General features: G+C 41.0%; 1 protein-coding gene and 1 long non-coding RNA gene across 10 annotated transcripts in view; one reads left to right on the top strand and one right to left on the bottom strand.

The window, feature by feature from the left end:
- The window catches only part of LOC140719621 (phosphatase and actin regulator 4-like), a 290,097-nt gene that overhangs the window by 180,887 nt on the left and 93,210 nt on the right, over nucleotides 1–16,000 (top strand). For 8 of the 9 annotated variants that reach the window (XM_073034347.1, XM_073034342.1, XM_073034343.1 and 5 more), the window contains one exon: nucleotides 9,209–9,251. In XM_073034347.1, the coding sequence (XP_072890448.1) occupies nucleotides 9,236–9,251 (16 nt within the window). In that variant the 5' untranslated portion in view covers nucleotides 9,209–9,235. Of the gene's footprint in view, nucleotides 1–6,714; nucleotides 6,738–9,208; nucleotides 9,252–16,000 lie in introns of those variants that run through there. The other variant, XM_073034350.1, reaches the window with a different exon arrangement.
- On the bottom strand, nucleotides 10,542–10,912 carry LOC140719832 (uncharacterized). Its single transcript, XR_012097017.1, has 2 exons — nucleotides 10,767–10,912; nucleotides 10,542–10,671 (listed from the first exon to the last, which is right to left on the bottom strand). It is a non-coding gene; the product is annotated as an uncharacterized lncRNA (long non-coding RNA).

Here is a 16,000-nt window from a genome sequence, read left to right on the forward strand (position 1 = left end):
GTAGAAAATTGATTGAGCATTTCAGAGTTAAGCGAAACTAGCACAGAGGAGGAGTTGAGGCCAAGATAAATCAGGCACTTACCGTATATTGAATGGCGGGAGCAGAATAACCCTCTGTTATACTGTGTTCTTGTGAGTTCTCAGGGCTGAATCAGTAGATGAGAATATGGAATTGGGCTGCACGGGATCTGCATGGGAGGTCAGATTGGGTGTGGGAAAGGAGAATGAAAATGATAGAGAATGGGAAGTTCAGGATCACCCCAACAGACTGAATAATCCTTTTAAAACTCACCCAATCGAGATCGTTTGGTCTCTCCAATGCAGAGGAGATGTCCACATTAAACATCCACTAAAGATGATATGTGATCACCTCCCACATATTCTGCTGTTGGATAACTTTCCAGTGGTGAAGTGGCATCTGTACTGGGCTTGAGGTGAGTTGTTCTGGGTTCGAATCTGGCCAGTTACCCGTGCTGGGTTGAGCATTGAGCTAGCAATTTGCCCTTGTAAAAGAAAAACAGACAAATGCTACAGAAGCAGCAAGGTTGCCACCTGATGCCACGCAAGGCGTGGAAAGGAACAACACATTACTTGGCTTGAAATGGTATAAAAAGAAGTGTCTTCCTTTATTTTAATTGGGGTAATGAGTCGATTAGCAGGAATAAAAAGTTTGCTTTAGCTCCAGAAGGTGAATAAGTAAAATGTTGAAAGAAGCTCTGCATTGCAGGATTTCTGCTTGCATGTCAGAATTTTTTTTTAAACTTTGTTCCCTAATTTCTTCATAAACAACCTTCCTGCATGCATGATTGCCTGTATTATGTCATTCTTTGTCTATATCTGTGATAGTCATCTTATCATTCAGCTCTTCAAGTTGGGTATTGGTAATAGATGACAGGATCATCAGGAAAATTCATACTGTTCTCTGCAGTTGTGAATGCAAGTCTCAAAAGGTTGCATTCATTACTTGTCTGGTGCCAGAGCTAAGGACGTTTTAGGACTGGAGGAGTGTAGAAGTGGAGGAGAATGGCCATGTCCAAATGGGTGTTGGAATGTTTGACTGAAAGTAAGAGCATCTGGGATCCAAATCAACAATCAGCATCACAAAGATCAGCGAGATGAATATGGGGCTCAAAGGTTGCCGTGGGAGAACTGAGTTTCAGTTCAGTTTTATAGTGGAGAAGGAAGAAACTGTTCGATTGCAGTAGGCTTTGCTTGAAGCGGACAGAAAATGCAATAAGTGGAACATTAATTTACTCAAGATTTGGCAAACCAAAATGATAATAGAAATGTGGAAATTCAATTTGAGGATTTTTTAGATCAGTAAATTGAAACACACATGGAATAAGCAGCTATTTTATATCTGGCATTGTGCAGTGAGAAAGGATTAATAATCTGGTTGCTAAGGGGCCTTCAGAGGAGAGTGATTATAACATGATATATGAAGATTTGAAAACAATTAAATTCAATCAGCACAAAGTAAAGGCTGGTGCTGGTGAATTGGGAATTTATATTAAAAGATCTGGTAGTAAAACGAGCAATAACTAACCTTTCAAGAATTGATGCATTATTTTCAGGAGGTATCTCTTAAGGCACAGAAATCCAAGAAAAGTGGTCTGACCTTAGAAACATAGAAAGCTAGAAAATCTACAACACAATACAAGCCCTTCAGCCGACAAAGTTGTGCCTTACCTATAGCCCTCTATTTTTCTAAACTCCATGTACCTATCCAAAAGTCTCTTAAAAGACCCTATCGTATCTGCCTTCACCACCGTTGCCAGCAGCCCATTCCATGCACTCACCACTCTGAGTAAAAACACTTACCCCTGACATCTCCTCTGTACCTACTCCCCAGCACCTTAAACCTGTGTCCTCTTGTGGCAACCATTTCAGCCCTGGGAAAAAGCCTCTGACTATCCGCACAATCAATGCCTCTCATCATCTTATACACCTCTATCAGGTCACCTCTCATCCTCCATCGCTCCAAGGAGAAAAGGCTGAGTTCACTCAACCTATTCTCGTAAGGCATGCTCCCCAATCCAGGCAACATTGTTGTAAATCTCCTCTGCACCCTTTCTATGGCTTCCAGAACCTTCCTGTAGTGAGGCGACCAGATCTGAGCACAGTACTCCAAGTGGGGTCTGACCAGGGTCCTATATAGCTGCAACATTACCTCTCAGCTCCTAAATTCAATCCCACGATTGATAAAATTGATAATCCCACAATTGCCAATACACCATACGCCGCCTTAACCACAGAGTCAACCTGCACAGCTGCTTTGAGCATTTTATGGACTCGGACCCCAAGATCCCTCTGATCCTCCACACTGCCAAGAGTCTTACCATTAATACTATATTCTGTCATCATATTTGACCTTCCAAAATGAACCACTTCACACTTATCTGGGTTGACCTTCATCTGCCACTTCTCAGCCCAGTTTTGTATCCTATCAATGTCCCGCTGTAATCTCTGGCAGCCTTCCACACTATCTACAACACCTCCAAATTTTGTATCATCAGCAAACTTACTAACCCATCCCTCCACTTCCTTATCCAGGTCATTTATAAAAATCACGAAGAGTAAGGTCCCAGAACAGATCCCTGTGGAGCTCCACTGGTGACCATCCTCCATGCAGAATATGACCCATCTACAACCACTCTTTGCCTTGTCTGAAGAAAAGTTAGTAATAATGAAAGATCCAAGGAAGGCGGTCATAAGGTTGTCAAAATGAACAGTAGGGTATGAGATTTAGGCATACTTGAGAATTCCAAAAGGTAAACCAAGAAATTGATAAAGGAAAAAATAGCTAGCAAGGAACAGAAGAACTGTCTGTAAAACGTAAAAGAACTTCTTCAGATGCTGGAATTGTGAGTTGCTCAACAGTTTGTAAGAACTTTGATACATTCAGGAATAGGAGATCATCAGAAGTAAGGTAGGTCTCTTATGGATGTAGGGAGAGCTTATTCTGGGAAGTGAGGAAATGACAGAGGAATTGAGCAAATGGGGGATCTGCAGAGAAAAACTACAGAAAACCTGGAAATAGCACAACAGGCAGTTCAAATTCAACCATACATGAATACCCATGAATACATCTAAACAAAACAATGTTACTTTGGGGGCAAGGTGTGGAACACACAGTACCACAGTCACACACAGCACAAGGCTCGTATAGCACCTATAAGAGAGCAGTAAAATACAGTCACACAAAAAAGTACATGGTTCAATTCCCTGAAAGTTGCGACAGTCTACAGACGAATACATTACAGCTTGTCTTCTGCCGAACAAACACTCGGGGCAGCGCCAGCTCCAGCATGGACGCTGCACCACACTGCCTCCAACTTCCTCTGGCGGATGTATAGAGGCGACAACGCAATTTGAGGGCTAGTCCTTTCTAAGACCGAAGCTGCATAGCTGCCCCACCAATAAACCAATGAGTTTGGACTTGCAACATTCCACATCACCAATGTCCAACAGGATCTTGCAATCACTCATTGGTAGACTACACACCTCTTCAGTATAGAATGAATAAAGAGCTGAAAGGAATTGACATTTGCTTAATGTTTAAGAGGAACATGAGAAGAACCTTCACTCAGAGGGAGGTGAGAGTGTGTTTCAGTGAGCTGCTAGCAGAAGTGGATGCAGGCTTGATTTCAACATTTAAGAGAAGTGTGGATAGGTACATGGATGCGAGGGATACGGAGAGCTATGAGACTAGGCAGATTGATAATTTGGCATGGATAGGATTGGCTGAAGGGCCTGTTCCTTATTCTAAGGCTATGACTAATAAAAAAAAGCATTGGAGAAATAATTGGCACAGAAACCTGTTAAGTACCCAAGACCTGATGGCCTGCATCCCTAGAGTTTCGAAGGGATGCCTGTGGAAATGTTAAATGTACTAGATTTTCATATTCCAATATGCCATAAATTCTAGAATTGCTCCCACAGATTTGGCAGCACATGGTGGAGCAAGTAAAGTTTCTCCCTCACATCCCCAGTGATCAGGATTCAAACCCTTCCTTCAGTGTGACATGTGAGGAATTCGCACATTTTTGTTGAGACCAGATTGGTTCCTCACACTGCTCTTGTGTCTTCACAGATTCCAGAGGTATGCAAATTCAAAGTTCAAAGTAAGTTTATTAAAGTACATAAATGTCACCATATACAACCCTGGGATTCATTTTCTTGCAGGCATACTCAATAAATCCCTAATAGAATAATAACTAGAATAGAATCAATGAAAGACTGCACCAACTTGAGCGATCAACCAGTGTGCAAAAGTTATCAAGCTGCAAATACAAAAATAAAGAAATAATAGTAAATATGCATTAGATATCCCAAACACGAAATGAAAACTCCTTGAAAGTGAGTCCATAGGTTGTGGGAACAGTTCACTGATGAGGTTAGTGAAGTTATCCCCTTTGGTTCAAGAGCCTGAGAGTTGAAGGGTAATAATTTTTCCTGAACCTGATGGTGTGGGTTCTGAGGTTCCTGTAACTTCCTGATGGCAGTAGCGAGAAGAACGTATGTCCTGGATTTAATTGGCCAAAACATTGCCCAGTTACAGGAAGTGTGATGAAAATAAGATTCAAGATTCAAAAGCTTTATTGTCATTCTAACCGTACATCAGCTCTGCAGGGCAGAATGAGACAGCGTTTCCCAGGAGCAGTGCAATCATAGCATAACAAACGCAACACTAAATAATAAACATAACAATAAATAGTAAAGTACCACAGCCACATGTCAGTTAAAAACAAGTTATAAGTGTCCAAAGCAGAGTCAGGTAGAGCAGCTATTTAGCAGTGCCTTAAGAGATACTGCCTGTGGGAGGAAGCTGTTTAGTAGCCATGTGGCTTTAGTTTTGATGCTCCTGTAATGTTTACCTGATGGCAGAAGAACAAACAGTTCATGGAGAGGATGTGAGGGATCTTTAATGATGTACCATGTCTTCTGGAGGCATCAACTCTGAAAGAGGTCTTGGATAGAAGGTAGGGAGACCCCAATAACCTTCTCTGCTCCCCTAACCACCCTCTGCAAGGCTTTTTTGTCGGCAGCACTGCAGCTCCAGGTTGTGATGCAAAAGGTCAGCACACTCTGAACCACTCCTCTGTAGAGTGTAGCTAAGATGTTAGTGGGGAGTGATGCTTGTTTAAGCTTCCTCAAAAAGTGCAATCTCTGCTGGGCTTGTTTCACAATCCCAGTGGCGTTCCTGGACCAGGTGAGATTGTCCGAGATCTTCACCCCAAGGAACTTGATGTTTTCCCCTCTGTCCACTGTGGAGCCGCTGATGCTGAGGGGTGTGTGTTCAGGCTGAGACCGTCTGAAATCGAAAATCATCTCCTTGGTTTTGGTGACATTAAGCATCAAGTTGTTGTCACTGCACCAGCTCTCTAGGTGTTTAACCTCCTTCCTGTACATTGTTTCATAATTTTTGCTGATGAGCCCCACCACTGTGGTATCATCAGCAAATTTAATGATCAGGTTCTCCTTGAATCTGGCTACACAGTCATGTGTTAGCAGTGTAAACAGCAAAGGGCTAAGCACACAGCCTTGTGGGGATCCAGTGCTCAATGTGATGGAGTCAGAGATGTTCCTGCCAACACGGACTGACTGTGGTCTCTCTGTCAAGAAATCCAGAATCCAGCGACACATGGCAGTGTTAAGGCCAAGCAGTGACAGTTTCTCCACTAGTCTCTGCGGGATGATGGTATTGAACACTGAACTGAAATCAATGTACAGGATTCTGGCATAAGTGTCTTTGTTGTCCAAGTGAGAGAGAACTGTGTGCAGTGTGGTGGGATATTGCGTCCTCCGTAGAGCAATTTGGACAATAAGCAAACTGTAGAGGATCCAGCGATGAGGGGAGGCTGGCTGTGATATGAGGCTTGACAAGCCGTTCAAAACATTTCATCACTATGGGGGTCAGGGCAACGGGACAGTAATCATTCAGACAGGCTACAACTGATTCCTTTGCTACAGGGATGATTGTGGAGGTTTTGAAATATCTGGGGACAATGGCTTGACTAAGGGAGATGCTGAAAATGTCTGTCAGGACATCTGCTAATACATCAGCACATTCCTTGAGCACACGTCCAGGGATGTTGTCGGGACCTCCCGCTTTTCGTGGGTTAACCCTGGCAAATAAAGTGGGATTACAGTAAATGGGCACTTGCTGGTTGCCATGGATGGTATTTCGAAAGGCCTGTTCTTAGGTTGTGCAATTGTGACACTAAGTTGTAAAGGTAGTAAATGTAACCTCATTTAAGAAAGGAGAGAGAGAGAGATCAAACAATGAACTACAGACTAGTGAACCTATCAGCAGCCAGAAAAGTGCTGTAATATATTAAGAAAATGGTAATGGAACACTGAAATAATAACAAGATTGAGCAGAGTTGGCTTGGACTGAGGAACAGAAAACCATGATTGACAGATTATGGGTTGAAACAAGCAAAGTAGATGAGGACATTGAGTGACGTGGGTTTTTTTTGGTCTTTCAAAAGGCCTTTGAAAGTGCTGCCTCGTGCATGAAACAAAACTAGAGTATCGAGGATGGGAGGAGAGGGTAGGTAGTATTCTGGGATGAGTTGGGTTTTATAGTTAGAAGACAATTAGTCAAAGTGGCTCTAGAGACCCAAGTTCACTTCTGTATTCCAGTGCCATCGGGGTGAAATCTTTACATTGTCCTGGTGATCAAATGGATTTCTTCTGGATGATCCACTATCCCATCACGCACAAAAGATATGGTTAGTAGGTTATTGGCTTCCTTAAATTGTTGCTGGTGTAGTGGGTGGCAGGAGAATAAGGGGATGACAGCGTTGAAGGGAATATGAGAGAGTTTTAAAAAATGATTTGTATAGATGGGTGCTTGATGGTTGTCCCAAAAACAGTGGAACATAGAACAGTGCAGCATAGGAACAAGCCCTTTGGTGCATAATGTTGTTCCGAATTAATTTAATTGTTATTCGAATTACCAACTAAAGTAACCCCTTATCTCTACACAGTGTTCCAACTCTTCCATTCATGTGCCTAAGAGTCTCTAGATAGCCTCTATCACATTTACCTCCACCACCACCTCAGTCAGCGCATTCAGACATGCAGCACTCTCTGTTTAAAAACATACCCTGCACATCTCCTTTCAACTTCTGCAGTTTCACTCATACTTGTTGCTGAGAAAGATCCTGCACTCCGTCTCTTCCACTTACCTCTCATGATGGTCATTCAACTATCTGCATAGAAAGGTACAGCACTGGTCAAGCTATTCAGCCTATATTCTTGATGCCACATTCATACAAAATGTCCTCCTGTGCAATACCCATATCCCTCCATTCTATTTACAATCACCTGTCTATCTAAAAGCCTCCTAATATCCATCAAATTCCATTACTACCCCTAGTATCCTGATAACCCTTGAAACCAGAGGTCCATGAGCCCGGCCTCATTGGAGAATCAGAGATGGAGAGGGTCAGCAACTTTAAATTGCTGTTATTTCGGAAAACCAGTCCTTGGCCCAGCACTTAAGTGCATTTACAAAGTAAGCACAGCAGTGCCTTTACTTTCTTAGGAGTTTACAAAGATTTGGCACAACATCCTAAACTTTGATAAACTCATGTAGATGTATGGTGGAGTGTATATTGACTGGTTGCATCACAGTATTGAAACACCAATATCCTTGCACAGAAAATAGTACAAAAAGTAGTGAGTATAGCCCAGTCTAGTACAGGTAAAGTCCTCCCCACCAGTGAGGACATCTACATGAAACACTGTCACAGGAAAGCAGCATCCATTAGCAGGTACCCCCACCATCCAGATCATGCTCTCTTTTCACTGCTGCATTCAGGAAGAAAGTACAGGAACCTCTGGACTCACACCACTAGGTTCAGGAACAGTTATTAACCCTCAACCATCAGGCTCCTGAACCATAGGGGGATTACTTCACTTAACTTCCCTTGCCCCATCATTGAAATGTTCTCACAACCTATGGACTCTCTTTCAAGGACTTGTCATCTCATGATCTCAATATTTATTGTTTATTTATTTATTAGTTTTTTAAAATTCTTTTTGTATTTGCACAATATGTCACCTTTTGCACACTGGTTGCACACCCAAGTTGGGAACTGTCTTTCATTGAATCTATTATGGTTATTATTCTATATATTTATTGAGTATCCCACAAGAAAATTAATCTCAGGGATGCATATGGTGACATACGTGTACTTTGATCATAAATTTACTTTGAACTGTGAACTAACCTGTTCCAGGCACCTACCAGTCTCTGATGTAAAATAAAATGGATGGGTGTGAATGTGAAATAGAATTTGAAAGTTGTGGAGTGTCAGTTACTGAATATACTGAAATAATTGATAAAATATCTGGAAAAAATCCATCAACTTAAGTTAACAGAAAAAAAAGTGGAGTTTTGTTTTGAAACAGGAGATTGAAAGGTGTATTCAGAAGGACTTAATTGTCCTTGTATAATGGTCAATGTGCAAATACAGCAAGAGGATTTGAGTACAAAAATAACAATGTCACTGCCATTATTCAGCTGTCTGATGAGTGCATCATTCACAGCTCTCAAAAGGGATTTGAATGAAGTTTTCAAGTTGAAGGTTTGTAAGGCTACAGGGAAGTGCCGATAATGTGTGACTACTGAACTAACTCTTGATGGCATCATCCCTGCTACACTGAGTCAAATGGAGGACTCTGTGATGCCAGTGTTCCTGTTAACTCCTTTAGTGTGATCTGCATACTTGCTAGTATGCATGCTCTTTGCAAACTGTTCCTCTAGAACTGATAGCATGAGAGAAGTTTAAAGCTAAGATTTGCTGAACCTGTATGAATTCAATGATAACATATGTTCAAAATATAGTTTTAGTGGCTCCTGGATAGTGTGATATTAGGTAGAGCTGAAGAAAAAGCACCCATTCTTGGCTCGGTCTGAAATGAATGGTTAAATAAAACTCTTAATATGATTTAACACTGGAGTGATGCTTTGTCGAAATCTGCACTGAGAAGTTAGTTAAAAGAACATTAAAGTATTAAGTGTTCTGTTTGGTTTGGATTAGGTACAACTCCTAAGTGTAAATAACATGCAGTGTGGTGGTACTTTGGACTTGACCTATAACTTGTTTATCAAGCAAAATACCTAGTTTGATGGCATTCTACTGTGATCTATCACAGAGCTGCTGTGCAATAACTATTCCCTCTCTTTTTGCAGTGTGATCGTGGAGACGTGTAGCTAGGGATGGAAAATCGTGTTGGTAAGTGTCTGACTCCATGTGCTGCTCTGTAATTCTAGCATGTGATTTGCTAAATTAATCTGTGCAGTTTCCAGTTCACTCGAGTGTGTTAGATCATTAACTAACTGACCAATTGAGAGTTTGAGGGTCAGTGATGGCATTGAATGCTTTTTGTTCAGTCAGTGATTATGGAGTGGTGATTGGTAATGAAGGGGTAAGGCATCTGTGGTGGAATACATGTGAACACCACTTGAGGTTCCTGATCTTGATGGGTTTAACAAGCCTTCACCTATTTCTACAATTGATTATGTTGTTGGTTTCTGCATCACCCCTGAGTTACATAACTGAAACACTTAAATGTTGTTGTGCACAGGTTTCCCCCACAATCTGAAGGTAGAGCATTCCTATGAAATCGTTTGTAATCCGAAATGTCGTAAAGCGAAAAAGCAATTACCATTAATTTATATGGGAAAAATTTTTGAGCATTCCCAGACCCAAAAAATAACCTATCAAATCATGCCAAATAAAACATAAAACAACACTAACATATAGTAAAAGCAGGAATGATATGATAAATATACACCCTATATAAAGTAGAAATATTGTAGGTACGGTGTAGTTTCACTTATCAATATCGGGAAGACAGCGAGCCAAAATCAATTTGGAGGAAAAAAAATCGGCATGTACACGCGTACGTACGCACATGCACAAACAACTGCCCGCACAAGGCTTCGCGGTCATTGTAGTCTTTCTCGGGGTAAACACACGTATAAAGCGACACACACAAAATGCTGGTGGAACGCAGCAGGCCAGGCAGCATTTATAGGAGAAGCACTGTCGACATTTCGGGCCGAGACCCTTAGTCTTTTTTTCGCAAAAGTGAAAATCCTCTTTGGTTAGCGAAAACAGGTATTAATGTAGGTCTTTCGTAAAGCGAACATTCAAAAAATGGGGGATACCTGTATTTGAAAGTATTGTTACTAACTCTATCACATGATCTGAATCACCACCTTTGAAATTCTAATGCTGTGTTGCACAGTGAAAGAATTAAAATATGAGGGCTGAAAAAGTTTAGGGCTAGAGGTTCAGCATGAGTCTTCATGCTTTCCTTTCAGGTCTCAGTTGTAACCATAAGATATAGGAGCAGAGTAGGCCATTTAGTCCATCAAGTCTAATATAGCTTAATTCTCTAGTCTTCTCCCCATAATCCTTGACTCCCTTACTAATCAAGATCCTATTTGTCTTAATTAATCTGTTCAATAATTGTGGGCACAGATTCACCAGTCCTGGCTGAATAAATTCCTTCCCATCTCAGTTTTAAAGGGACCTCTCTTTATTCTGATGCTTTGCATTGGACCCTAGGCTGTCCTAATGGAAAGATCCTCTTCATGTCCACTGTATCCAGCAGCCGGTATGTTTCAATGAGATTCTTCCTACTCACCTAGAGAAATAGAAAATTAAAATTGAGAGCAAGTTATTGAATGAAGTCCACACTCATCAAAGTGGTGTTAAAAAAAAACATTTAAAATAACTTACATTTGGCTTTGATGGCATTTTCCCACCTCTTCCAGTTTCTTTTTCGTCTCTATCTCCTCTTCCTGGGCCTTTTTCTCTTTCTCAAACTCGGCATCATTGGTCTGAAACATTGCTGTCTGACCTGCTGAGTTCCTCCAGCACTCTGCCTGTTTTCCTGCCTCTTTGTCCTTGACCTTAGCCTAAGCCCCTCCTGCTCTCCCTCATGTCTAGCCGCTCCACTCACTGAGAAAGCTCAGTGTAGTTAATGATTGACGGTAAATCAAGTACTCTTGGTAATAATGTTGTGAAAGCTCCATATGTATGCATTGTTGGATTTACAGTCATCTGGAAATTTTACACCAGAAAAACCCAAAGTAACATGAAGAAGCAAGTGCTATTTAATTGTTAACCCATTGCATTTTTTGGGTGTATTTGTCTGCTAGTGCGGTCATTAAAAATTGAGCAGTGGTGATTCCAGAAGCAGTGAACTCCCTTTATTTCCTGTTCTTTTAGCCAATACTGTAATGGCTTCATTCACTCTTCTGTCTGATGAAGTGTATGTTTTGGGCTTCCTGAATAGTGACCATGTAGACGAGTGATAAGATTGTGTCTACATTGTTTAGGGTGGAGAGCCTTCCGGCAATGCAGTTTCAAAAACCTGAATGCATTCCAATAGAACATTTAACTTGAAAACAAATTAAGCTGTGAACTGAGAACCAGGTGGATTTCGTGTGTTCAGATTCCTAGTAATGCCTGTTTCTATCACTGAAAAAAAATTGCTTTATTTACCATATTTAGCTTTGATGACAGTTTGACGATTCTGACTAATTACAAGATAGATCACTGGAATGTGTTGTAAATAAAGAATGTTATTCAATTCCTTGATTTTTTTCCCCCGTTGCTTCGGACCTTCGAACTCTGCACCATCACAAACGAAAGGGAAGGGAGCATTTCTCATCTTGTTCACCCATTCATATTGGTAGCATATCCCTGTCTGATCTGGAAAATGTTTAATGGGTAAACCACCAGTTAGTCAGCCTTTCATATGATGCTGATAGCAATACTTTCCTCATTTTCAAAATCTGTATATTAGACTACGGTATATTTGAGATTGCTTACCGATGGACCGTTTTAAGAAAAAGCTATCTGTGAAGGTTCCTTCTCAGCCGATGTGGATTGGTATCTCCATGCTCTGATGTCATATGCAAACGGGAGCTTTTTATCCATCCACTTTCTTTTTGCTTTTTAGCTCGCTAAGGATTCTATTAAATTTTCTTTCTCCTGTACATGGTTTCAGGGACCTTTGCTAGACCCTGATATCTGTTGCCAACTGTGTGGAATTTGCAGATTTTTCCAATGAGTTCTTCCCCATTGCAAAAATGTATTGGTGGGTTAGCGACTGAATGTAAATTACTCCTTGATGGGTTACAGGAGATCAACAGGCCTGGAAGCAAGCATCAAATAAATGTGTTGAATGACATCCTCTTTGTTATATTATTGTAGGATATAATGTATATATTTGTCACATTCCTGTAACTAGATTCTTCCACCAGGCCATCAGACTAATTAATTCACGCTGATACAATTGTATTTCTATGCTCTTTTGACTGTCCTGTTGTACATACTATTTACTACTACTACTATTTATTACAAATTACCATAAATTGCACATTTAAATGGAGACATAATATAAAGATTTTTACTCCTCATGTAAGCCAATTCAATAGATTTATCTTTAATGAATATATTTTAATAGAAAACATTGTGGAATTTATCCTAATCTAGGGAATTCTGATGGATTTACTGTTGCAACTTTATTTATTAAAGCTCACATCCATGGTGTCATAGAAAAGTACAGCACAGAAACAGGCCCTTCAGACCATCTAGTCCATGTCAAACCATTTAAACTGCCCACTACCATCTGCACCATAGCCCTCCATACTCCTACCATGTTCAGAAACAGAGCTCTCTTCACTGAATTTATTGGACTTTTCACCTATTCTATGCTGCCTCTCTCAGCACAGTGGTTTAGCTCAATATTCAGAAATTATAACTGAGCTACAGATCTTGGCATAGCCTCTGTGGGTCCATTTGAGGGGCCCTCAACACATGTTTAACATTTCATGGACAGCTTCTTCCCTTTGCCATCAGTTTTCTGAATGGACAGTGAACTCATGTACACCACATGGCTAGTTAGTTTTTCCCCTCACTTTATGCACTACTTATTTTTTACATATACTTATTGTAATTCAAAGGTTCAAATGTTCAGTTTAAATATAACCATAACCATATAACAATTACAGCATGGAAACAGGCCATCTCGGCCCTTCTAGTCCGTGTCGAACACTTGCTCTCACCTAGTCCCACTGACCCACACTCAACCCATAACCTTCATTCCTTTCCTGTCCATATACCTATCCAATTTTACTTTAAGTGACAATACCAAACCTGCCTCTATCACTTCTACTGGAAGCTCGTTCCACACAGCTACCACTCTCTGAGTAAAGAAGTTCCCCCTCGTGTTACCCTTAAACTTTTGCCCCCTAACTCTCAACTCATGCCCTCTTGTTTGAATCTCCCCTACTCTCAATGGAAAAAGCCTAACCATGTCAACTCTTATCTCTCTGCAAACTCTGAAAACCTACTTCATTATTCATAAAGTCAGAGAAATGTATACAATATACATTCTGAAATACTTTTTCTTTGCAAACATCCACAAAAACAGAGAAGGGCCCCAAAGAATGAACGACAGTTAAATCAAAGACTATCGCACTTCATCTGGCATTCGACAAACCACAGGTTCTCTCTCTCCCTAATAAGGGGGAGGGAGGTGCCCCCCCCCCCCCACTTTCACAGTGAGTGGGAGACATAAACCAGCAGGTTGTTGTTACGATGTTAAAAAGTATGTTTTGTTGCAGTTTACGAGCTCTGTACCTGAAGATTACAAAGATCTAGGGTCTTCAGGCCCACAACAAAAGATTTTCCGGCCTCCCCGATGACATACAAGTCTCCTGCCGTGACACCGACCCTTGATCTACCCATCACCAGAGCCCTGAGATCTTAGGCTTCCAAACACAAGCCAGACTCTCAGGCCAACCCTTGGCATGCCGAACAAAAACGGCCAGTCCTGAAACCCTGAGAACGGGTCCCTTTCCTGCAATAAACCGAAGTCTGCATGTAACTCCAGATCAGGGTCTTCAAAAGAACCCTGAAAGGGAAAAATAAAGATATTAAAGGTGGAAATAGAGCTGTTTCTGAAGATGCAAGAAAAGAAGTTGCCATTTAGTGCCATCTTCACCTAATTTATAGTCTTTTTTATTATTATGTATTGCAATGTACTGCTGTTGGAAAACAACAAATTTCACGACATATGTCAGTGGTATTAAACCTGATTCTGATTCATTTTCTCTGTTGATATTCATCCAGGTCCTTTGCTAGGACATTCCTAAGAGATCTGAAGTGTGAATTTTTTAAAAATCTATCTATCTGGTTGGTTGGTTGGGTTACTGAGGTTAGTTGGGTTAGTGAGTTAATTGACTTCCCCTTCCTAGTGCCAAGGTATGAAACTAAATAAGCATAGAGTCAGAAATTTGACAAAATGCTTAATTTCAGAGAACTGCTAAACTGAAGCCCCATTTCTCATTTTGTTGGATATAGAAGATTTTATAGCACAGTTCTAAAGAGCAGAGGGTGCCTGTTAGTGTCCTTTGGTATATTCATTTCACTGTATGACTAAAATATTGTGAAATTATTTAGCTTTTCAAGGTTTTTGGGAACCTACATGAAGCAAATTGGCTGCTGGTTTTCCTACATTGCAAGCATTTGGGACATCTTGAAAACAGTAAAAGTGCTCTACAAATTATAATTTGATTGTTTCATTATCAGATACTCCTGAGTTCACAATGAATTGATAAAAGACCAGTTTGCTAGATATTGAAGTGCTTATTGAGAACTGCTTAATTTGACATCGAACCTCGATGCAGTCTTCTACATAGATGACTTGTTTTTCAGAGCTCCTGTTCTATGTCTACAATGACCATCTAATTCTTCTGTTTGTATCCTTTCAATTCTTCATCCCATTCCTACATCAGAATGTCTGTCCTCTGCCTCCTCCACAGCCATCAAACACAAGAAGGCCAACACCTTGTGTAAACACAAGAGTTGCATGGAATCTGGTACAACACAAAGAAAGTGCTAGAGGAATTCAACAAATCTGGCTGCATCTATGGAGGGGAATAAAAAGAAGATGTTTGGGCTGAGATCCTTAATCAGTTTTTCATCATGACTCTAGAAAGCAATACTAGTGCTCTGCTTGGGTAGTTTACAGACCGAAGGTATCAACTGTGCATTTTCTAATTTCAGGTAACCCCCCCCAGTGTTTCTTTCCAGCTCCTACCTGCTTACCCAGGATCTCTGGCCCTTAGTTCACCTTTTCTGTTTTTCTTTCCACTCCATTTCCAAGACTAGACAAAGGAATGTAGGATTAATGTAGATGAGGAAAAAGGTCAGCATGGGCCTAATATGCTGTTTCTGTGCTGTACAACTCTGACTCTACAATATAACACCCTTAAGCTCTTCAGAGACCAAACAAAAATATTGTGCTGCAGTAGGAGAAAAGTGTGAGGAAGTGAAGGGCCTGTCAAAGTGCAGACATGGGATTTGCCCATGTGGCTCAGTGGAAATCAGTTGGTTCCAAGTTCAAGGCCCACTTCAGAAACCCAAGCAGAAAAAATTCTGTTGGCTGAGGGGAAGCAGCTGTTCTTAAAACATTGAGTATGGATCTTCAGGCTACTGTACTTCTTCCCCAATGGTAGTAATTCAAAGAGTGCATGTCTGGATGGTAAGATTCTTTAATAATGGATGCTCCATCTTCAGGCACCAACTCTTGAAGATGTCCTGGATGGTGAGGAGAGTTGTGCTCGTGATGGAATTGACTGAGTCCACGATGCTGTACAGCCTCCTGCGATCCTGTGTATTAGAGGCTCCTTCTCAAACTGTAATGCACCCAAGCAGAATATGCTCTCCACAGTACATTTGTAGAAATTTCTAGAGTCTTTGGTGATGTACCAAATCTCCTCAACCTCCTAATGAAGTAGAACAGCTGGTGTGCTTTCTCCATGATTTCATCAATGCGTTGGGCCCAAGATAGACCTGAGTTGTTAACACCCAGGAAACTGAAGCTGCTTGCCTTTCCACCACTGACCCCTCAATGAGGACTGGCGTGTGTTCTCCTGACTTCCCCTTCCAGAAGTTCA

Source organism: Hemitrygon akajei, chromosome 32 (genome assembly GCF_048418815.1).
Source record: "Hemitrygon akajei chromosome 32, sHemAka1.3, whole genome shotgun sequence".
Lineage (NCBI taxonomy): Eukaryota > Metazoa > Chordata > Chondrichthyes > Myliobatiformes > Dasyatidae > Hemitrygon > Hemitrygon akajei.